The sequence below is a fragment of the Lolium perenne genome, chromosome 2, assembly GCF_019359855.2.
Source record: "Lolium perenne isolate Kyuss_39 chromosome 2, Kyuss_2.0, whole genome shotgun sequence".
NCBI classification, from domain to species: Eukaryota; Viridiplantae; Streptophyta; class Magnoliopsida; order Poales; family Poaceae; genus Lolium; species Lolium perenne.
This window is the reverse complement of record NC_067245.2, coordinates 18378757-18402491: the sequence shown is the minus strand read 5'-3', so window position 1 is coordinate 18402491 and position 23735 is coordinate 18378757. Positions and strand designations below refer to the sequence as shown.

Sequence of the window (23735 nt, the reverse complement as noted above, 5' to 3'; positions counted from 1 at the left end):
TATTTCTTCTTTTTCTTGAACAGGTCACCGCTGACACTCGGAAGGCCCTCTTCGAGGAGCTTTTATGGGAGCACCGGGAGCTCGCTGAGGCACATGACAAGTGCCAAGGTAAGTTTTTCGTTTCACCGGCATCTTTGCTACCGGAAACCTCTTTTCCTTGTGATATTTACAATTTCTGTTCAACAGTGATCCCGGAAGCTTCCATCGATGCTCTCAAGGAGCAGCTCGCCACGGCCCAACGTACTATTTTTTCCTTTCTCCTTTGAACTTGGTTTCTTTTCAGTTTTACTAGTGTAACCTTGCTAACACTCATTTTTCGGTTACGGGGAGAAGGATGAGCTCACCCGGCAGCACCAGGAGGAGCTAAACGCCCTCAAGACCAGCTACCAGGAGCTCAAGTCTCGGTTGATTCAGTCGGGGCTTGACCACGCCAAGGCCCTCAAGGCCGCTGAAGTGACCGCAGCGGCCAAGTTGGACGAGGCTCTGGAGAATGCCTGCAATGCCACTGTGGTGTTGCGGGCAGAGCTGGAGGAGATGGCCAAGGCCCGGAAGGGTGCCGAGGAGAAGGCCGCGCGGCTGGAGGAGGGGCACAAGGAGTGCGATCAGCTGATCCTGCAGACCGACACACTTGCCCTCCGTAAGTTGTTTTCTTTTACACTTTGACTACGCATACGAGCCTTTTTTCCTTCGACCCCATTTTTGTTTCCGCTATCTTTCCGTCCGGTCTCTCTTCTTCCGGATTCTTTTCTCTCCGGTCTCTTTTTCTTCCGGTCTCTTTTTCTTCCGGTCTCTTTTTCTTCCGGACTCTTTTCCTTAAGCTTTTTCTTTCTTTGCACAGGCCTCTTTCCGGACTCGCAGGTATGCCGTCAAGAAGGTCGACGCGCAGCGCAGTGGACAAAGGCCAAGCGGATCTTACCGTGCCATGGACGCCCAAGGACCATCTGGTCGCGCTTAACGCGCGGGTGTCCCATATGCGCTGCATAGACCGCAATCTTTCGGACATCCCTGATGTAGCTACCCAGCTATACAGGACTTTATGGCTCGGCGAGGAGGTGCCGGACACCTTCTCCCTCATCAACGACCGTCTGAAAGGTGCCGGCGGGGAGGATCCGCGAGTGGCGGTGCTCTCGCTGCCCGCGGCTGAGCGGACTCCGCCCTCCGCGTCGCCTGCTCCTGGTACCCGGAGCTCAATCTGGACGCCCTTACCGGCGTGCGCGAAGGCGCAGAACGGATCTGGACCCGATCCTCTCCGCCAAGCGGCAGATCGCGCGTACCGCATCGCGGAGTATGCCGACATGCGCACCTTCATCCCTCCCCTCCGGCGTCACGGATTATCTCGACGAGGAGGAGGGTGAAGCCGAAGAAGAGGTCCTGGGCGATGCCGGTGCCGGCGGTGCTCCTCCGGAAGCCCCTGCTGCATGATGATTTCCTTTGAAGTGTTTGCTCATTATATCTGTTGGTCCGGTTGCGTTAAGACAATATCTGTTAAATTCTGCCCCGGAATGCCGGGGCTTATGATGTAAAACTTAAGTTTGCCTGTGGTTGTGCTACAACATTTCCTGCCGGTAAGTTATACCGGTAGCTAAGTACTTATGAGTTTGCCTTAGCATATCTTGCTTTTGGTTCCGCTTTTATCCTGCACTGCAAAGATTTCTCAATTGCTTCCGCATCCAATTTGATGCATACTTGGTTCTTTTGCCTTGGCTCTGCCTGCCTTTTCTGGGCGTTCTTTGGCGTATGAGCACAAGGTTCTTTCACCAAACAAGCATCTTCTTGAACTTAGAAATAACTTTGAAATTTTGCAAAAAACCGGTTTAACCGGGGTTAATTAAATTTTTCAGATTGTTCTTTCCTGCTCTCCCTTTTCGCAGTTCATGTGCTTATCCCCTACCGGTTTATCTTGCTTGCCATGAAGCCGGTTTGCGGACAGCAGCAGAGTCGAAGACTCCGGTAGGATTTAGCACACTACTAAACCGGAAAGAAAAAACATTCAATAAGCAACCGGTAAACTGAAAAAATAGACAAGTTACATGCAACTTAAGTTGGGGTAGTCCCCGAGATTCACTCAAGGTTCCGGCATCTTTTATTCATAGCATATAAGGTACAAAAAGGAACTTCTTACACCACCACTTCAAGAGTAGAAAGGACGCAACAGAGCTACGTTCCATGGACGCTTGCTCTCCTCGCCGGACCTGTCCGCCTTTCCTTTCTTCCATTCCTGTGCATCTATCAAGTAGTATGCATCATTGTGAAGCACCTTGCTTACAATGAAGGGACCTTCCCACGGTGGCAAAAGCTTATGCCGGCCTTCAGTGCGCTGCACCAGGCGAAGTACAAGATCTCCTTCCCGGAAAACTCTTGGGTTAACCTTCTGGTTATGATAGCGTCTTAGGTTTTGCTGGTAAATGGCTGTTCTTGCCAAAGCCAGCTCTCTTGCTTCTTCTAGCAAGTCCACATCGTTTTCTCTGGCCTCTTTGACCTCTTGCTCAGTATAGAGCTGTACCCTTGGTGAATCATGGACGATGTCATCCACATAGACTTGCACATTTTTTCCAATTTGATCAAACAAGCATTTTTGCATACAGCGCTGGTACGTTGCACCAGCGTTGCGCAACCCAAAAGGCATAGTGACATAGCAATAAGCCCCGTGCGGGGTAATGAACGCAGTTTTTATTTGATCTTCCTTTTTTAAGGGAATTTGGTGGAAACCGGAATAGGCATCCAGGAAGGACAACAACTCACACCCAGCAGTTGAATCAATCACTTGATCGATTCGTGGCAAAGGAAAAGGATCTCTTGGGCAAGCCTTGTTCAGGTTGGTGTAGTCGATGCACATGCGCCACACCTTCGGAGCTTTTGCCTCCAGGTTCTCATCTTTCTTCTTTTCAACCATTACCGGATTGGCCAGCCACTCTGTGTGCGTGACCTCCACAATGAATCCGGCAACAAGCAGCTTGGTTACTTCTTCTCCTATGATCTTTCTTCTGTCTTCAGCGAACCGACGCAGTGGTTGCCGCACCGGCTTGGCATCTTTCCGGACGTTTAGAGAGTGCTCAGCCAGCTCCCTCGGAACACCTACCAAATCATCAGTTGACCAGGCAAAGATATTCCGATTCTCACGGAGGAAGCTGACGAGCGCGCTTTCCTATGCTTGATCAAGGCCGGCGCCGATACGAACGGTGCGCTCTGGGTAAGCCGGATCCAGCACAATGTTCTTTGTTTCATTGGTTGGCTTGAATGCCGGTGTGCCCATGTTTTCACTCATTGCCGCCAAACTCATTTGTGAGGATTGAGCCGCGCAACAATGTCTGCATTCTTTTCTTTTCCTCCGCGATCACCAGCGATTCTCGCTAGGTTTGATCCGGCAGATGCGATTTCCGGTGAGATCTTATAGTTTCCCACCACAGTAAAGGGCACACGAGGTGCCGGCATCTTCATATGGAGGTAAGCCGTATGAGTGGTGGCCATGAAAGCAGCCAACGCCGGTCTCCCCAGAATGCATGGTAGGGACTGTCCGGATCCACCACCTCAAACTCCGTATTTTCCACCCGGCAATTGTCACGTCCTCCAAATGCCACGTCCACCCGAACTTTTCCTATCGGGGCACAGGACAAGCCAGGGACGATCCCATGGAACGTTGTGCGCGTTGGCTGAAGCATGTTTTCTGTTATGCCCAGCGTTTGCATGGTGTGCTTGTACATGATGTTGATGCTACTGCCATTGTCTATCAGCACCTTGCTGAACTTCACTCGAGTTTGCGGCCCTTTCATGATCGGGTCCACAACAAGAGCATATCCACCCGGATTCGGCATGATCTTTGGGTGATCCTTGGATGACCAGGTAATTTCCTGATTGGACCACATCATGTACTTGGGAACTGCCGGCATCACAAAGATTGACCTCCATGGAGCGCCGGTGTACACTTTGCCGGTCTGTTGGCTCGATGACAAAGACAACACAGCACAGATGCGGATCTTCGTAAACATTCCGGCCTAAAGGTGCCGGTGGAGGTGGCTGGTTATCATTTTGCTCCACCCGGTTAACTTGTCGGTACTTTGCCGGTTTGGCTGCACCGGTAAGGCGTTTGCCCCGGTAAGTGGTGGTGGTGGCGGTAGCTGTTGTTGCTGCCGCGGCATGTCTTGCGGTGGCCGCGCATCTTTCACTGTTCCTTTTTGCATCAAGTACTTGGTCCAGGTACAATCCTTCGTCAGATGGTTTGACGGATGTGCCGGATTCGGCGTGTGCCACCGGCAAGGTTGATCCATGGCAGCTTCCATGGTGTATTTCGCGGGTTCTTGCCGCTCTTCTTGGACCAGTGGTTTTTTTTCCACCCATTGTTTCTTAGGACCCGCCCATGGCTGCGATCCGGTTTTTGCCTCTCGGTCGCTCGGCCTCAAAGTTTTCCCGCACAAGCGCAACTTGCTGCGGACCGTACCTTCGATCCGGAAAATCTTCCCTTCTTTTGTTATTCCGGTTGTCCCGGTGTTGTTCGTGGCGCAGCTGTTCCGGCCCGGTTGCCTTTGCCGGTTGCGTTGGGTCTCCCAACGCATAGCTATCCGCCACACGTATCATCTCTGCCAACGTTGTCGGCATGTTGCGCTGCAACTTTTGCCACAACGGTGAACCTCTTCTGCATCCACTGCTAAACCAAGCAATGGCTTGTGCCTCGATCACCCCCTCACAGGAGTTCCTTGTGGTGTTCCACCGGGCTAGATAATCCCGGTCTGTTTCGTTCGGCGCCTGCACGCACAGAGCAAGTTGCTGCGGCCTGTTTGGCCTCCGATAGGTGCTGCTGAAATTGCTCACAAAGGCCTCCTCAAAATCCAGCCAGCCATTTATGCTTCCTGCCGGCAAGTTGTTTAGCTGATTCTTGCCGGTCCAACCAAAAACGATGGTATGATCCTCACGGCCCAACGCCGGTTTCCTCCTCCTGCTACGGTTCCTCCACCGCCTGCAACGTATACCGCGGTCACGTAATCCGCGAGCCAATCTTCCGGCTTCGTGGTGCCGTCATACGTCTTTGTGTCACGGGGCAACATAAAGTTGCGAACTTGTGGTTTTTCTTTCATGATCCTTGGGCCAAAACACTTTGGACCTGGAGGACCTTCCTCCTCGATCATTTCGACAAGTATACTCTATCCAGACGGTGCCTCGCATCCCGTTCCGGTAAGTATCTCTCTCCCGTGCGGTCTCCCCATGGCTTCCGGTATGCTGCCGGTCTCGTGGAATCGGCTTCATCGTGACATTCCGGTACCGCGGCCCTTGCCTGCCGATACCTTGGGGGATCTATTTCCTCCTCCTCGTACGCTGCCCTTGCAGCTCGATAGTTTTGCCCGGTCTCATATCTACCGGCATGATTGTTTCCGCATAGCCTCTGGCGTAGCCTCGCTCTGCCCCTTGGCTTTTTCTACCGGCATCATGTTGCCCGGCTTGTTGCTTTCCGGCACGAACCGGATCGTACACAGTCATCTGCTGCGCGTTCACTTCTTTTTCTCTCCTTCTATCCGATGGGGGACGAAGCCTGCCCCTCGGATTGGCTACCGCCAGTCTGTGTTGAACGCGCGGCTTTTGAGGCCGCTGCCTTGTTCAGCTTAGCCGGTACTCGGCATTTTGCTGCTCAATGGTTTCCGGCAGCTCTCTAACACGCTCTTGCTGCTTTACCAAAGCCTCTCCGAAAGCGACTCGCACAGCTCTACAGCCGCCTTAGCAGCTTTTATAGTTTTATCCGGGCTGCTATACTTAGGCTTTTCCACGATGCTAACGTATGCGTAGGCGCTCTTGCCGGTAAGAATCTCTTTGCGCAAATCTTGATCTAGGTTGCGAGCTTTTAGCCGGTTTTCCGGCATCCTAGCAAGCATGCGCGCTAACGTAAGCAAAGCCATGGGCAGCGTTATACTCACGTACGGTTAGGTTCAGCTCGCGCTGCGCCCGACGATGTCCTTGCCGCTCTCCAAGATCTTCGGCGCTGCGCCTCCAGCTCCGCCTGAGCCGTCGCCGGATCGATGTTCTCGCGCGATGGGGGTGGCGAGGACGTTCATCGCCGCCTGGAGCGGTGTCTCCGGTGGCGCGGATGATGCTCCCGCTGCGCTGCGCCGCGCTCCGCCGGTGGCTTAGCCGCACGGGTCGAAACCGCGCGACCGGCACCTTCACCGCAACCTCCTTTCCGCACCAGCCACACCGGTCATCATTACCTCGACGCTGCCGGCGGCGCGGCCAGCACAGAGCCATCTTGGCGGGTCCGGTGCCACCAGCACCGGCGAGAGGCGCTGGCGCACGGGGACGGTGCCGAAGTAGACGCGATGGCTGCCGAACTCGATGATGCGGCCGTTCTTGGGGAAGACGCCGCCGTTGGCGAAGCAGCCCGCGTTGTCGTTGATGAAGTCCATGGCGTAGATGCTCTGCACCAACGCGGACACCGTACGCTCGCCGGAGATCTCGAGAACGCCCGCCCGAATGTGAACTCCATCAAGCGCCACTTCATGCCCCACGGTGGGCGCCAACTGTCGTCGTGGTGAACGAGCAGATGCCATAGGATGGCTTAGATTGGGGCCGAATGGACGCAAGAGGATTCGGGGGAGGGTTTGCGATCAGGTGGGAAGAGATTCCGGATGGTTTCCTCAAGAACTTGGCCAAGGCCAGAGGTTGAAGAAGAAAGACACAAGGAAGAACTCCCTCTAGATCACCATGTTCATAGATTCACACAAGTTACGTGCTCGCCTTCCTACATACACGCGTACATACTTGCCCGTGAAGATGGGCTGCCCCCTCTCCTTATATAGGGGAGAGGGTGGCTTACACTGCAAGAAACCCTAATGGCATCTTTGACTGGACAAACTACTTTACAGAGTTACTGTACAAAGCTACTTTAACTGGCTACTGTACAAAGCTACTTTAATCATAGATGACACCGGGGCCTTCTTTTATCATAGAAGTCGACGTCCCCGGCTTCTTTCTCCGTCACCTCTCTCTTTGGCGCCGTGGCTCTGAATAAAGTTACTTGGCTTAGCTCATCCTTGTCTTCTTGCTCAAGAGAATCTTTGACCAGTCTGCCGCCGAGCTCTCCTTTCCGGTATCTTTTATACCGGGTCCCGGCATACCCCTTTGGGGATACCGGCTTAGCCTTGCTCTCCCGGATTCCTACTAGGCTTCCGGCAAGAACATTAAACCGGTATCTCGATGGCTCAAACCATCCGGTTTGGCATGCCTTTGGCATACCGGGGGTTATCCCCCCAACACTTGGGCAATACTCTCTCCATCATGAGGCCAAAAATTATATATGCGATTCCGATCCTTATGAATTTCACTTGGAGGATAGAACTTAGAATAAAACCGGGGCACAATATCATTCCATTCAAGAGAATCCCCATTATCCAGTAATTTATACCAATGCGCCGCTTTACCAGACAGCGATAAAGAGAATAGTTTCTTCCTCACTTCATCCATAGCAATACCTGCACATTTGAATAAACCGCATAATTCATGCAAAAACAGTAAATGATCACCGGGGTGGACAGTTCCATCCCCTTCATAGCGGTTATCCATAACACGTTCAATAATTTTCATAGGTATTTTATATGGTATCTCTTCCTCACCTGGCGCCTCATCCACTACCATTGCAGTAGTAGTAGATTTCCCAAATAAAAATTGAAGAGAAGATCTCTCCATAATGACTTATAGCAGCAGGCAGAAATAAAATCAGCACAACAGTAAAGGTTTTCCTTACCAATTCCACTTACCAATAGCGCTTCACTCCCCGGCAACGGCGCCAGAAAATAGTCTTGATGACCCACAAGTATAGGGGGTGTATCGTAGTATCTTCGATAAGTAAGAATGTCGATCCCAACGAGGAGCAGAAGGTGTTGATAAGCAGTTTCGATGAAGGATTCACTGTAAATGCTCACAGACAAGTATTCAGGGGGGTTTGATGTAACAGTTGAATAAAGTACGAGTATGTAAAGTGCGAGAGTAACAATTGCAGCGAGTGGCCCAATCCTTTTTAGCACAAAGGACAAGCCGGTTTGTTTACTTATAATGACCAAATGTTCTCGAGGACACACGGGATTTTAGTCTAGTGCTTTCGCTACATACGGCTAAATAATCTTCATTGTTGTGATAAGTGTTGTGTGGGTGAACCTATGCTAATGTACCGCCCTTCCTAGGACTAATACATACTTGTGATTATACCCCTTGCAAGCATCCGCAACTACAAGAAAGTAATTAAGAAATAAATCTAACCACAGCCTTATACTCGGAGATCCTGCGATCCCTCCTGCATCGATATACCAACGGGGGTTTAGGTTTCTGTCACTCCGGCAACCCCGCAATTGGCAAACGAATACAAGATGCATTCCCCTAGGCCCATAAATGGTGAAGTGTCATGTAGTCGACGTTCACATGACACCACTAGAAGAATAACACCACAACTTAAATATCACACCATTGAATATTACTCATCCATAGTTCACTACTAACATTTAGACTTCACCCATGTCCTCAAGAACTAAACGAACTACTCACGAGACATCATACGGAACATGATCAGAGGTGATATGATGATGAATAACAATCTGAACATAAACTTGGTTCAATGGTTTCACTCAATAGCATCAACAACAAGTAGAAATCGATACCGGGAGAGTTTCCCCTATCAAACAATCAAGATCAAACCCAAATTGCTATGGCGGTGACGGTGTCCAGCGGTGATGACGGCGGTGATGATGGTGGAGATGATGATGATGGTGATGGCGATGATGTCCAGCTCGATGACGGTGACGATGGCGTCGATTTCCCCTCCCGGAGGGAATTTCCCCGGCGGATTCCCTCGCCCGCCGGAGAGCTCTTTTCTCTCTGGTGTTCTCCGCCCCGCAGAGGCGGTCAGAACTCTTCGCGAGGTACCCTCTCGTGGCTTAGGTCTTCGGGACGAAGGGTTTGGCGAAGAAAAGGAGGCGAAAGGGGTCGTGGGCCCTCCACACCACAGCCGGCGCGGCCACGGCCTGCGCCGCGCCGCCCCACGGAGAGGGCCCACCCCCGCTGCACCGGGCTCCTCCTTCCGGCTTCCTTCGTCATCTTGAAAAATAGGATTTTTGGTATAATTTCCTTCCGTAGTTGATCTTCCAAAATATTGCGTTCGACGGTGCTTTTTCCAGCAGAATCACGGCTCCGGTGTTCGATCCTCCAATAACGATGAAACATGCAAAATAGATGAAATAACATAAGTAATGTGTCCCAATATGAAATATATCAATGAATAACAGCAAATTATGATATAAAATAGTGATGCAAATTGGACGTATCAGTGTGGCACATCGACGTGAGGCAAGGGAGGGCCGCCGCCGCCCCACCTTCCTCCGACCGCCACCGCCCCGCCATCACACGGGAGGCAGAAGGTCTACCGCCGCCATCGTCGAGGTGGGTACCCAGTCGCCGTCCCATCCGCGCACGGGGTACGCCCGCCGCCACCGCCACGCCCCGTGGCCTTTGCCCGGCGGCGCCGCCGGCGGCCGCAGCGGGAGGAGTTAGGGTTTCGGGAGGGGGTTGGGTGCGGGAGGGGGTGACTAAGAATCTAAATTTGCCGGATTCTAGCTAATCTGCATGAATACCTTCTTGGAACGATAAAAGAGATGCAAGAGACGCATGTGTCTATCTTCTCCCTCTGTGCGTATTCCTCCACGGAACAATATGGGAGATGGGTGATGGAGGAGTGCATCCACCGGCTAGGATGCACTCGACGCCAGGGCCATACCCTGCCAAGACGCCGCCTTTCCCTGCCCTTATGGCATCTCCACCGGCCCAAAGTATTTTGAATACAATTTGTGTCTATTTATGTCGGGTGCGAACACGAAAATTGATCACATATGCGCATGTATCAGCACCTTCTTAGAGACAATTATACTATGCATTAATTAGAAAGAAGAGAGAAAAAAAAGATGTCTTTTGTGTAGATATTAATGGCCATCACATGGGCATGAATCCATTAAATGAGAAGAGAAGGGGGCCAGCCAGACCAAAACGGACGCGCGGACACGTATTCCTGCCGCATATTTGATTCACGTTTGCATCTCTGCGCGTTGCGATTATTTTGCGTCTATTCGCTGAAACATGTATTTATCCGTGCAGACGCAAACGGGCCCTGTCTTTGAGCAGACTGCCGTCCGCTGCTAGTAGACGAAACCTGGTATGAGTTTGTACTGGATGGTGGCGGTTTGGGCGACAGATTGGATGGCGTCGGCCCCGGGATCTGGCTCACCAGCAAAGGAGATGGATCGGATCATGCCCTGATCGAGTTTCACAAACAAAATATCTCGCGAGAAGAGAGAGTGTGAGAGGTATGCTACGTACTCTTCCTATTCTAAAATATTCTACGTTCTACCTTTAAAATTGTTTTAAAATACTCTACATTCTAATTTTTTGTCAATAACAACATTGAAAAGGAGGTGGTTTTACTGTTTTTATTGGATGTTGTTATTTTCAATGTAGGTTGAATAGATTGTTCAAATATCTAATAGTACTAATAAATGCACTACTAATTCGTCTTATTTTTTTGAATGTAGATTAAATCAAAACGAAGGGAGTAGAGTGGTAGAGATGTACCAGGAGGTAAATACATGCGAGATCAATTATCGATACATGTACATGTATGTTAAGGTTGGATATAGGAAAAGAACCGCCGATGTGGTAATAAAACCCACATCAAACCCATCAATCGGCGCAAAGGTGTATTATGAATGGTTTTCAGAAATTAGAGGGTGAAACTTGAACAACTTAATAGTTTTTTAGGGTACCCTGGTACTCTATTTGGAGGATGGGAGTACCAGACATATATAGCCATCCATTTAGCAGGGCATTTTCGACTTTTTCAGTTACCCCTGATACATCATACGCCGTCGCCTCTACCCTCCCGATCGCGCTCTACACCCAATCTTCCCAAGCGCCATGGGTCCGCTCCTTCCGAGCGCAACGCAGACTTCATTCGGATCAAAAGCAGGCCCTCTCCATCGCTACCTCATCCCAACCATCAAAGCCTCTGGTTTCAGCACAATCTTTTGGGCTATCTGCTATGCACGAGACGATGAACCAACTGCTAATTTGTGTCCATGAAGTTCAACCCAGATCTAATGAAAATGATTTGATTTCGATTTGTATGGAAATTATCACCTCCTCTGTGTGAATTAAGTTGATTCTGTTGGGTTCTAGTTCATCATACAACAATGACGCGCATGGTTTAGATTAAACTTGTTAGTCATCTGTAGTGGATTGGATTCAGGTATAACTAAAAAATAAGTTGTCCCGATAGAGGTGTATATCCCTGCCGTGTGGACTTGCTACGTCCATCCCATGATGATGAATGTGGAGACTGGTAGGAGGCTCGTCTTGTCATCGCCAACAAGTCGTGGCAGCGTCCGAGCTCCGGCCGCCACAAACAAGATCATACGTTTTCAGATTTCGAATACTTCGCCGTATATTCTTGGAAAGCTGATAACAGTTTTGCTCCTGGGATCAAGGTACTCCATGGTTTTTGAGCTAGTACTCCATAGGATTAGTGGTGGAGTACAAAAAATAGAAATGAATGGCACATACTAATTTTGGGGTACTGTAAAAGTCCTCACACCATATGCTTTCATGCACCCTCTGCACAATCAACTGAGATTTTACTACTTGTACATGGCTCGCGACTAAGATAAATACCGAGGACCATTCGATTGCTTCATTAACCGTGCTAGTCATTGCAACATGGGATGCAACTTAAATTTGATGACATCATGTGACGTTGAGAGAAAAGTTAAGTTGATTCTTCCCATTGTATCAACCTGAGCTACAAATTGCAAGCCAAGAACCACGTGTGCTCACAAAAGAAAGTAGTAGTACTGAGATCAAATAAAGGACAGCGTGACATCGCAACGCCAAATCTCAATCAAGCGACTAGGTCGTTGGCAAGCCATATCACCTGGTGCCTGGTACCATCGCACACCAACTGCAGGTTACTTTAATAATAACGATTTGACCGATCATTGACTCTAGTGGATATCTGAACTGAAGACACGCCAGCAGCCTGGCCCGCTTCCACGACGGGCTGGTTACGTCTTCTACTACTCCTCTCGATGTCACGACTATTATGAGAAAATAAACAGCCGCGGATAACAACCGAAGAATAGCAACTCCCGACCACAAAAAGAGACTACAAGGGCCTGATAGCAGCTTGTGTCCCGCTCACAAATTGCGACCCCCAGCTCTCTAGCAGACACAGGCCACGAACCTCTATATAGTACTACGGCGTCACTTGCGGAAGCCAACGACGGCATCAATTTGCAGCTTCTATCTCAGCCATGGAGAAGAGCAGGGTTCTTGTAGTTGGTGGCACTGGCTACATCGGAAGAAGGATTGTGAAGGCGAGCTTAGCTCAGGGCCACGAGACCTTCGTCCTGATGAGGCCGGAGATCGGCCTCGACATCGACAAGCTCCTTATGCTGCTGGCGTTCAAGGCGCAAGGAGCACGTCTCGTCGAGGCGTCGCTTGACGACCACCACGCCCTCGTCGCCGCCGTGAAGCAGGTGGACGTGGTGGTGTCGGCCATGTCCGGGGTTCACTTCCGTAGCCACAACCTCATGCTGCAGCTCAAGCTGGTGGAGGCCATCAAAGAAGCTGGAAATGTCAAGGTACGCTATCTCACTCTATCAGAGGAGGTAATATATACATGCAACTGTATTAATTTCCAGTTTGAACGAGAAGTTCGTATTTCTAGTTCACCATCTTTAGCACCCATCTATCTTCAGAAAACAAAAACAAAAACAAATCTTAGCACCCATCTATATCTATCGAAAATTGAGTAAGTTCGGCATTTTAGAAGAGGTTGGGTGATTACATTTTCTTTCTCTTTTTACATTATGTGCAGTTGGTGTAATTACTAATTACACCAAAGGTCCGACGCAACTTTTTTACAACTCCAAGTCTTATACGCAACAGGTCAAAAGAAAAGTCTTATACGCAACTTGCTCGGTTTAGAAATCATAATTTCTCAGTCATATAGAAACAGCATACCAGGTATTCACACACTCACACGCAGACGCACACATATTTATTGTAGTATTTGCCTGGACCTCATTACTAAGGTGTTAAGGTGGGATCTCAGTGAGATTTTATTTATAGCGTATTTTACCACTTCTAGTTTAAATTTTAGTATCAAAATTTGCACTAAAAAAGCAAAATGCATTACAAGTGAAATTTCGATGGGATCTCACTTAACACCCTACTCATTACAACCGGAACTTTAGTGCATTTTCAGGAGGATTCTATCTGATATTTATGTGTTCCAATGCTCTTCAGTTTTCGCTTAGATATTGTAGGGGGAGAAGCACACATTAAGTTTTATCTGTTTTTTGGGGAAAGATCCAAATCTATTCACAAGAAGTATAGAACACCTCAAACATAATAAAAATTACATTGATATAATTGGCCCATCTAAAGACCACTAGTGCCGCTAGAGTGAGCCGGTCAGCGCGGCACTGTCGCCGCTCCCTTACCGAAGCCCGCCTGACGTTGTTGATGATAATCAGAAAGTCTTTGTGCACGTGTCCCAGAGCCAAGTCGTCGCCATTGAACCCTTTAATTGACCCGAATTTTATGACACCAAACCTATAACACACGTAGATTAGACGAGATCCACCTCTCCAGAGAAGAGGTGACCAGATGAATCCCTGGCCTTCTCAACGTCACCAAGAGATCGCTGCCGACAAGGTGGACGAGGAGGCGGGTATAGCTTATTCTTGTCACATGCAACACCATCATAGCCATCATAACGACGATACCGATTGTATCAACCTTAGCTACACATTGGAAGCCAAGAACCACGTGTGCTCACAAAAGAAAGTAGTAGCGTACTGAGATCAAATAAAGGACAGCGTGACATCGCAACGCCAAATCTCAATCAAGCGACTAGGTCGTTGGCAAGCCATATCACCTGGTGCCTGGTACCATCGCATACCAACTGCAGGTTACTTTAATAATAATAACGATTTGGCCGATCATTGACTAACGGATATCCACCCCACGACGGGTTGCGTCTTCTACCACTCCTCTCGATTTCACGACTATTATGAGAAAATAAACAGCCGCGAAGAACAACCGAGGAAGAATATCAACTCCCGACCACAAAAAGTGGCATGGGCCTGATAGCAGCCTGTGTCCCGCTCACAAATTGCGACCCCAGCTCTCTAGCAGACACAGGCCACGGACCTCTATATAGTACTACGGCGTCACTTGCGGAAGCCAACGACGACATCAATTTGCAGCTTGTATCTCAGGCATGGAGAAAAGCAGGGTTCTTGTAGTTGGTGGCACTGGCTACATCGGAAGAAGGATTGTGAAGGCGAGCTTAGCTCAGGGCCACGAGACCTTCGTCCTGATGAGGCCGGAGATCGGCCTCGACATCGACAAGCTCCTTATGCTGCTGGTGTTCAAGGCGCAAGGAGCACGTCTCGTCGAGGCGTCGCTTGACGACCACCACGCCCTCGTCGCCGCCGTGAAGCAGGTGGACGTGGTGGTGTCGGCCATGTCCGGGGTGCACTTCCGTAGCCACAACCTCATGCTGCAGCTCAAGCTGGTGGAGGCCATCAAAGAAGCTGGAAATGTCAAGGTAGGCTATCTCACTCAGGGGAGGTAATATATATGCAACCTGCAACTGTATAAATTTCCAGTTCGAATGAGAAGTTCGTATTTCTAGTTCACCATCTTAGCACCCATCTATCTTCAAAAAAAAAAAAAAAAATCTTAGCACCCATCTATGTCCATCGAAAATTGAGTAAGATCGGCATTTCAGAAGAGGTTGGGTAATTGCATTTTCTTTCTGTTTTAACATTATGTGCAGTTGGTGTAATTACTAATTACACCAGATAGAGGTCCCACGCAACTTTTTTACAACTCCAAGTCTTATACGCAACAGGTCAAAAGAAAAGTCTATACGCAACTTGCTCGATTTTTTTTTTGCGGAAAGGAGCTGATATATATCAAAACATGGTTCTTACAGAAAGGTCCAGAACGAAAAGCAAAAGAAGAACTGAGTCCTGCTGAACCCCAACGAGGAAGACGAAGATCAGAACGTCACGCCGGCGCGCCGCCGCACCACCTCCCCTACGCCTTGGATCGGGAGTCTCCCCTGCACGGACGGGAAGTCGACGCCACTCGGCTCCGAAGAGCCTCCGCCCTGCAACGCCATCGTCGTCGCCATGCTTCAACGCATCAGCACCTTCAAAAACTTCAACGGACGGAGCCGCCACCCCGCGGTCTCCGGAAGGGGAAAGCCAAGCTCCACTTCTCCGAAGAGCAGCAAGCCTGGAAAGGACGGCGGATCCGCGGCGGAGCTCCACCGGAGCCGCACCGACAGAAGAGAAGCCCGCCGACGCCAAAAGCCACTCCGGCCACGCCATCTTCTCCACGACGCCGCCGGCTAGCCACACACGCACCCCAAGACTATATACACGCCGAGATCCGTGGATTCCCCATCCTCCCGCCGCCGGAGCGGCCGCCGGAGGGCGAGGAATCCGACGAATCGCCGGCGGCGAGCTGGTCTGCGCGCGGTCGCCCAAAAATCGCCCTCTCTGTTACTGTAGGTGGGGAAAGCGGTTAGAAATCATAATTTCTCAGTCATATAGAAACAGCAAACCAGGTATTACGACACACACGCACATGCAAACGCATATTGTAGTATTTGCCTGGACCTCATTACTAAGGTGTTAAGGTGGGATCCAGATTTTACTTATATTGTATTTTACCTTTTCTAGTTTAAATTTAGTATCAAAATTTGCACTAAAAAAGTAAAATGCATTACAAGTGAAATTTAGATGGGGTCTCACTTAACACCCTACTCATTACAAACGGCACTTCAGTGCATTTTCTGGAGGATTCTGTCTGATATTTACGTGTTCCAATGCTCTTCAGTTTTCGCTTAGATATTGTACGGGGAAAAGCACAAATTAAGTTTTATCTTTTTTTTGGGGAAAGATCCAAATCTATTCACAAGAAGTATAGAACACCTCAAACATAATAACAATTACATTGAGATAATTGGACCATCTAAAGACCACTAGTGCCGCCAGAGTGAGCCAGTCGGCACGGCGTTGTCGTCGCTCCCTTACCGAAGCCCGCCTGACGTTGTTGATGATAACCAGGAAGTCTTCGTGCAAGCGTCCTAGAGCCAAAGTCGTCGCCATTGAACCCTTTAATTGACCCTAATTTTATGACATCAAACCTATAACACGCGTAGATTAGACGAGATCCACCTCTCCAGGGGAGAGGTGACCAGATGAATCCTCGGCCTTCTCAATGTCACCAGGAGATCGCTGCCGATAAGGTGGACGAGGAGGCGGGTATAGCTTATTCTTGTCACATGCAACACCACCATAGCCACCATAACGACGATACCGATTGATCAAACTCTAACTTTAGGCAACCTTCTACAACGCCAAGCGCAGGTCCAAGGTATCTACCCCGTCAAACCACCGGATCGGTTAGTAGAGGAGACAAGTACTCGTTGATTCTCAGCTGATAGGGTTCCCACCCTAGCTGCCACCCCTCTTTCTTTCACGAAAAGTCAAGTCAGGGCAAACTGTCTTTACAAATGGAGACCAAGCGATTCCTGTGTTTGTGGCAGATTTCGATGTTTTTGGTTCCCAGCAATATTCATGTCTAAAATTTATAATTACACAAAAAGTACTTTTCTTCCGTACAAAGTGAAAACAGTAAAAGTTCAGTCGCCGGGCCAATGAAAAGCATTAGAGCATCTCCAGCCGCGTCCCCCAAAGCGTCCCCCAAACCGCGCCGGATTGAGCGTTTGGGGGACGTGTTTCGTTCGTGCCGCCTTTGGGGGACGTCGCTCCCCAGTCGCGTCCCCCAAACAAAAATTCGGAAATTTTAAACTTAACGAGATTCGACTAAGATTCGTCCAAACTTACAAGATTCGAACGAAATTTGACTAAATTTAAACTAAACCTAATCTAGAACCACTTGCGGCGGCCGGAGGCGTCGTAGTACTGCTGGAAGTTGTACATGTCGTCGGTGACGACCTCCTGCTTGACGCGCTCGCCGACGGGCTCGTCGACGGGCTAGTCCTTCACCGCGCCGCTTGGTCCTGCCTCGCCGTCGTCGGTGAGGTCCACCAGCGGCTTGCCGGAGTCGCGGATGGACAAGGCGATCGCCGCGTCGAGGTCGCCCCTCCAGGCGTCCTTGTCGTTCATGGACGCCAAGAACGCCGCCCGCAGAGACACTGGCAGTCCTCGGGGTCGTCGCTGCTGGCGATGAGCCGCTGCTGCCGCTCATACTCCGCCAGCAGCGCCGCCTGCGACGCTTCCTCCGGCTCCTCCTTCACCTCCGGCTTCGGGATGAGGAGGGTGCCGCCGCGCCTCCCTTGCTGCCGCCGGCTGCCGCTGCCGCCACGCCTCGTGTTGACGGGCGTCGCCGGCTCCTCCTTCACCTCCCGTTTGGGAACGGTGTACGGCGCCGACCGGTAAGACGAGGACGGCGTCGATCGCGCCGGTCCTGAGGAAGAAGAGTGCGAGGAGGACGAGTACGTCGTCCTCCTCGGCTGCCATTGAGGAGACGGCGGCGGCGACGACGGCATCTCCAGCCTTGGAGCGCCGTTGCGGATGCCGCGGATGACGTTGTCGAGGGTGCGCCCCGGAACGCCCCAGAACAGGGCGCGGCCATCCTTGTTCCAGCTGTTGGGGCCGCCGACGAGGTTCTCGGTGTTGTGCATCTCGACGTCGTACTTGGCCTTGAAGTACGTTGCCCACCAGGTGTCGTTGCCCTTGGCCGCCCATGTCGGATCTGCCCGCTCCTCGGCGGTGAGTTGAGCCCGCCGGGCCTTGATGGCGTCCCTCCATTGATCCGTGTCCGGCTTCGGCGGCGGCGGGATGCCAATGCCGTTCACGGCCATCTTCCAGCCGCCGCTGCTTGGCAGCCGCATGTCCGGCGGGACTGGATACCGGGCGTGGTACAGCGCCCACGCCTGCGCCACGGTGAGGCTGCCGCGGCCGAAGCCGTTCGCCGCGGCGATCTTGCGGGAGGACGAGGTCGATATTTTTTGGAGCGGCGAGGAGAAGATCTGGGAGGGGGGAGGCGGCGGCGATTGTGATGAGCGGCGAGAACTCCAGGGCGTCTTAAAACAGCGGCGGCAGCGGGTAGTTGCACGCAATAACTCCGGCGCGGACGGCCACGCGGCCATGCACGACGAGACGCGTCCCTGCGTCGCCTGGGAAAACAGGGACGCCATTAACGTCGCTTGACCAAAGGTAGGCGACGGGGTTTTAGCCTTCCGTGCCGCTGACGGGTCGGTCCCGCCACTCCCCGCCTCGCTTTTCGTTGTGTTCGGCGTGCCCGGTGCGTCCCCTGTGGGACGGGGACGGGCTCGGGGCGCCGGACACCGTATGGGGGCGCGCCGGACAAAAATGGGCTTTGGGAGACGCGGCTGGAACGGTTTTTTTGTCCGGCGTGCCTCAAATCCCTTTGGAAGACGCTTTAGGAGACGCGACTGGAGATGGTCTTAGGACGGAGCTGTCGGTATTCTATTCCTCAGCAGACCGAGACAACCTGAAATACTGTGTGATGACCTTGACAAGACACCAAGCACCAATCGCCGGGCCAATGAAAAGCATTAGGACGGAGCTGTCGGTATTCTATTCCTCAGCAGACCGAGACAACCTGAAATACTGTGTGATGACCTTGACAAGACACCAAGCACCAATCTTCGATAAAGTGAAACACTTTCCTTGGATGCTTTCTGGTGACATTTCATATCTTGCATTAACGATCATGCAAGTCATGGATCGTGAGTTGATGTGGGTCAGTGGGTCCCGAAAGTTGCACAACAACATCAGCACTAGATCGTTGGTCCCCTTCAAGCTGAAACGCAATTTTTGGGGTAGGATAATTCCTGAGCTGAAACATCAGACATCCTTTATACAACTTAGGGAGTACGAAGGATATGTGTACGGTCATAATTTATCTTAATTTTAAATGGAAAATACCGTTTTTTGGGACGATTGTTCGTGGCGGGATCAGCAGTCCCCTTACCTGGTGCGTATTTTCAACTAAGCTGGTGTATTATTGGACCTGCATGAGACCAACACCAATTATGCCTAGCGGAGGAGTCTCTGAAATTTCATGAAGATAGAACCCCTCCTTAGTGAGAATTTCTGAAATCTGATTCTGATGGAACTCGAACTCCCATTCTCTTTGCTAGGAAGACCAACACCAACTAGAAGACACCGATCTTCTGCTAGGAGCATTCGAAAAATAGAACTATTTCTAGAGGCACGAGTCTAATCACATTTTTGAAGGATATGATTCTCCAAAGTTGCACTTGCACCATACTCCATGTAATGTTGTATTTTGATCGGCTAACACGAGAGTTCGACTAAGAACTATTCCAAAATTATGTAGTAATTTGAAGCTGTACCTAATAGTACTTCGCGTTGTGATTTTGTAGCTCATAAACCACATAGTAGTATTAATAAAGCAGCTACTGGTCAAGAATTTGTATTCCTCGAAACAGGGTTTCGTTCCACTTAATAAATAAAGTCACACGGCCGAATCAGTACAAAGTGATGATGAAACACTCTTACAAAGCAGAACAAATATAAAGAACACAAACATGAGAGATCGCACCCTTCACACACATCCAAGAGACCCGACTAAAGATGTAATAACACCTTGTGAAACCACCGGACTTCGTAGCCCCATACCTGGACCGCTTGCCCTCTCACTCTTGGGAGTGGAGAGCCAATCTTGCAAATACCGAGGACCGGGACCGGATAAAACAAAGTCACGTGTAAAGGGTGAGAGGCCAACGAGGACACCCTACGCAAACGCTGAAGAGCACCAAGGTTCGATTCGAGTATGTCCGCTGGTGGAAGCACAACGGGACCGAGGGGAACCGAGCTCCACGCCAACGTCCCCAAGAAGATGATGACACCACGTGCCGATGTCGCCGAGACCGAAATGGTTTAGGGTTTTCACCCGGAGCTTTGGTGTGGGGGAGGTAACGCAGCGACACCCCAGGAGGGTCACGACACCCACATGCATCGCCACCGCTGGCGTCGAAGCGCTAGGCTTTAGCTCGAAAAAACATCCACGTCATACCACGGACCAACGGACCACCTGCTACCATCAAACCTGACCTCCATGACACGTTCTGGATGCGGCCGCTGCCGAAGAACCACCAACACCAGGATTCCCCGCCACCCACTCTTGACTGTCCACACGGTCAAAGAAAAGAGCCACTGCAACGCCGCTCGCCGGAGAGCCATCCGGTCCCCCGCCCAGTCATCCACGACACGTCAACACCCCCTCTCACGTGTGACGGGAAGACGAGAAGACAAGTCAACACGTGTAGAGAGGCAAAGAGGCAGCGGAAGGCCGGGACCACACGGTAGGAGGCTGCGGGGATTTTTAGAATAAATTGTGAAAGCCAGGATTTGAACTCGAGACCTGGGGCTCTGATACCATGTTAAGCTTCATGCACTAGCCACTTGAACCAAAAGTCCGAACTGATGGAAAGGGATAGGCAATCTACTTTATACACGTCAACAGACACCACCACGATGAGTCTAACGACGCAAACAGGGGAAGCCAGCTCCAGATCCAGTGCCACCCGATCGATATCCAACTGATGCTTGGGAGGGGACGAACCATGGCAGGGGCCTGGTCAAGACTTTGTATGAACTAGTGAAAATAAACCATGTGTATATGATGACGATTTTATACTCTATTTGAGACTAGTGCCAACCGGAAATACTTCACGTCTTAATCCCTAGCCATCACCATCCATAACAAATCGGTGCTCCCCTTTGCGTCTGTCGTGCGGTGATGCGGTGAGGTTTTGATCCTCTGCAGGTCTTTAGTACATAGCCGAGAGTTATGCTGACGTTGCGACGATAAGTTGTTTGTTACCCATTATTTGGTTGTGTCTTATGTTCTCCCTGTCTATAGAAGCCATAGTTGACTTAAAGAAGAGCAAGCCACCACCTAAACGACGTGACAAAATAATTCTTGTTAAAAACATGTTATGAATTAACAAACAAATTGTAGTATTATGAGTATGACATATATGTTGTGCTTGTTCTTAACTGGTTTGTTTTATTAAAGTGATGAAAATGTCTCGAGCACAAGTATAAGACACATAATTTTCCATGCAGCGTTTCCTACCATCTGAATTCGGCATGGACCCAGCAAGGATGGGGCACGCCCTTGAACCAGGAAGGGTCACATTTGATGAGAAGATGGAGATAAGGAGGAGGATACAAGAAGCAAACATTCCCCACACCTACATTTCAGCGAATTGTTTTGCTACTTACTTTGTTCCTAACCTCTGTCAAATGTGTACACTACTTCCACCCAAAGAGAAAGTTCACATATATGGAGATGGCAATGTCAAAGGTAAAGACGGGCGTTTGTTGTACATATTAATTTCTCCTAACTGTCTGAATCCTGGCCTAGGTGTATTTGCGGCTCCCTTCAACGTCCTACTTCAAACTAAATATAGTTATGTTGTACTATGAAGCGGTATTCATGGACGAAGATGACGTCGGGACATACACAATCAAGTGCATTGATGATCCACGGGCCTTGAACAAGACAATATACCTAAGACCGACAGAAAACATCCTTAGTCAAAACGAGTTGATTGCTAAATGGGAAAACCTCTCAGGAAAGGTTCTGGAGAAAATCCCCATTACATGTGATGAATTCTTGGCGTCAATGGAAGGTAACAACAGTACATTTCTGTTGAATCAAAATTATATTGGTGAAAATAAGTTTACAAATATAAATGTGTGCAAAACATTTCATCTTTGTGGAGAGGTGTTTTAATTATAGGCTATGTACACCTGAATCATGTCTTCACTTGAACATGACAGTGAGTGAAGAGACAGAAACATGCCTTACTTTAATCAAGGAATGATCACTTGCCTCCTAAGATAATATCCAAATTATTTTTTGTTTGTACCTGAAGTCATACCTTTTTCACACTATTTCTAATAATCGTCTTTCATCACATATTTTTGGCACATGAAGTCATCACTTGTTAGAGATAATATTAAAGGTTAATGTATTACATAATATTTATTTTTGGTATTGTCAATGTGGATGCCTAAGTCTTCCCTACAATTTTAAATATGGATCTTGTATGCAAGTAGTAATTGGAATTAAGAGACTGATTCGGTCTACTTCAAGAAGTAATATCGTATCCTAGTTTTGTAAAAAGTTCCATGAGAAAATTATGTACTATCACATCCAATTAGTAACATCTATTATTTAAAACCCTTTTAATGGAAGTTGCAAAACCATGTTCCACCCTTGAAAATTCTCAATTTACATGCTTACTATCCTGCTTAATTATATCCAGGTATGGACTTCGCTAATCAGGTGGGGGTAGGGCATTACTACCACATTTTCTATGAGGGTTGCTTGACAAACTTTGACATCGAGGAGGATGGGGAAGAAGAGGCTTCTCTGCTCTACCCAGAAGTTCAATACACCAGGATGGACGAGTGCATGAAACGCTATCTATAAATAGACAACACGTGGTTCACAGAAAGTTTCATGCATATGTTACTTTCAGTGTGTTTAAATTATTCAGGTTATAACCAAGTCAAGAATTTTTGTTCTACCATCTGGTGGTTCCATGGAAGTGTCCTCAAAATAAGATTTCCATTCAAGTTAAGTGAATACTATGTTAGTTTATAATAGTTACAGACTGTGTCTTGTAACTTTCAAATTATGAAATCATTATTGTTGGTTACTCGGTTTGGACTTTTTGTAATGAGTTGTAATTTTTTTATTTACCCGCAAAAAAAAAATGAGTTGTAATTTTTTATTTGGATTCTATGTCCGTTGGTAGTGTCAAATCTATAGAGAGTGGACAGGGTGGTCCATGTGCCACTTGAGATTTGTACAGCCTATATATCATAGAAAAAATAAAAATAAAATAAAATATTTCATGGTTGTATCAACCTAACATGATGTTGAACTAGATCGGCCACTGTCTATTGGTAGTCATGACTCATAACCAGCGTCGATTTTTTTTTTTTTGCTTCCGCATCTCACTGTACATGTTCCCCTAGGGACAAAATGCCCAACCCCTTCTATCATCTGCCTAGCCAAACTGATCGTGGCAGCTACAACCTATTGATGTGGCCGCCCGAACTTTGAACTCCTTCCCCAACTCATTGCACTTCTTTCTTGGATTATAGATATCTACTCTCTCCACAGGACTTGCTCCTACACAAGATAAATATGCTCTTAATCTTCCTCGACGTACCAATATGCTCAAGTGCAAATCGGTGTCCACACCGATGGCAGCCACTAAGAAGCTTACAACTTTGGATGGTGATCCTTTATCTGCTAATGAGGAGGCTACCACATATTTTTGTGTTGGCGCCCTTCAATATCTCCTTATTACTCTCCCGGATGTCTTGGTTCCAATAAGGCGTGTCAGTATATGCCGACTCCTTGGTATCCACATTGGTCCGTTGTCAAGTGGGTTCTTTCACTATATCAACTCCACTATTACTCATGGAGTGCATCTTCAAATAACTTCTTCTGGTCTTTTGTTTGTGTTTTCTGATGCGGATTGGGTTGGTAGACCTGACGATCGATGATCAACGGGGGGTTATGACATACTCTATGAACCAATGTGGATAACGAAGTCTGAATGCATGACACTTGTTAATGCCAATGTTGAGCTTCTT

At 49.1% G+C, this 23735-nt stretch overlaps 1 protein-coding gene across 3 annotated transcripts; it reads left to right on the top strand.

Moving 5' to 3' along the window:
- Positions 1-12213: 12213 nt before the first annotated feature.
- LOC127331363 (isoflavone reductase homolog) lies at positions 12214-22786 on the top strand. 3 transcript variants are annotated; one of them, XM_051357495.2, is made up of 4 exons: positions 12214-12653; positions 21183-21423; positions 21548-21751; positions 22391-22786. In XM_051357495.2, the coding sequence occupies exons 1-4, from the start codon at positions 12324-12326 to the stop codon at positions 22555-22557; spliced, it is 942 nt and encodes a 313-aa protein (XP_051213455.1). In that variant the 5' UTR covers positions 12214-12323; the 3' UTR covers positions 22558-22786. The 3 variants fall into 3 exon arrangements, with proteins under 3 accessions (XP_051213455.1, XP_051213457.1, XP_051213456.1); XM_051357496.2 differs by lacking the exon at positions 12214-12653 and adding an exon at positions 12754-14629; XM_051357497.2 differs by lacking the exons at positions 12214-12653; positions 21183-21423; positions 21548-21751; positions 22391-22786 and adding exons at positions 12667-14629; positions 15020-15699.
- Positions 22787-23735: the final 949 nt, after the last annotated feature.

Coding starts and splice junctions, on each gene's coding strand:
- LOC127331363 (XM_051357495.2), top strand. CDS start 12,324: ATGGAGAAGAGCAGGGTTCTTGTAGTTGGTGGCACTGGCTACATCGGA. Junction 12,654..21,182: donor AAGAAGCTGGAAATGTCAAG/GTACGCTATCTC, acceptor TTTTCCATGCAG/CGTTTCCTACCATCTGAATT. Junction 21,752..22,390: donor ATTCTTGGCGTCAATGGAAG/GTAACAACAGTA, acceptor AATTATATCCAG/GTATGGACTTCGCTAATCAG.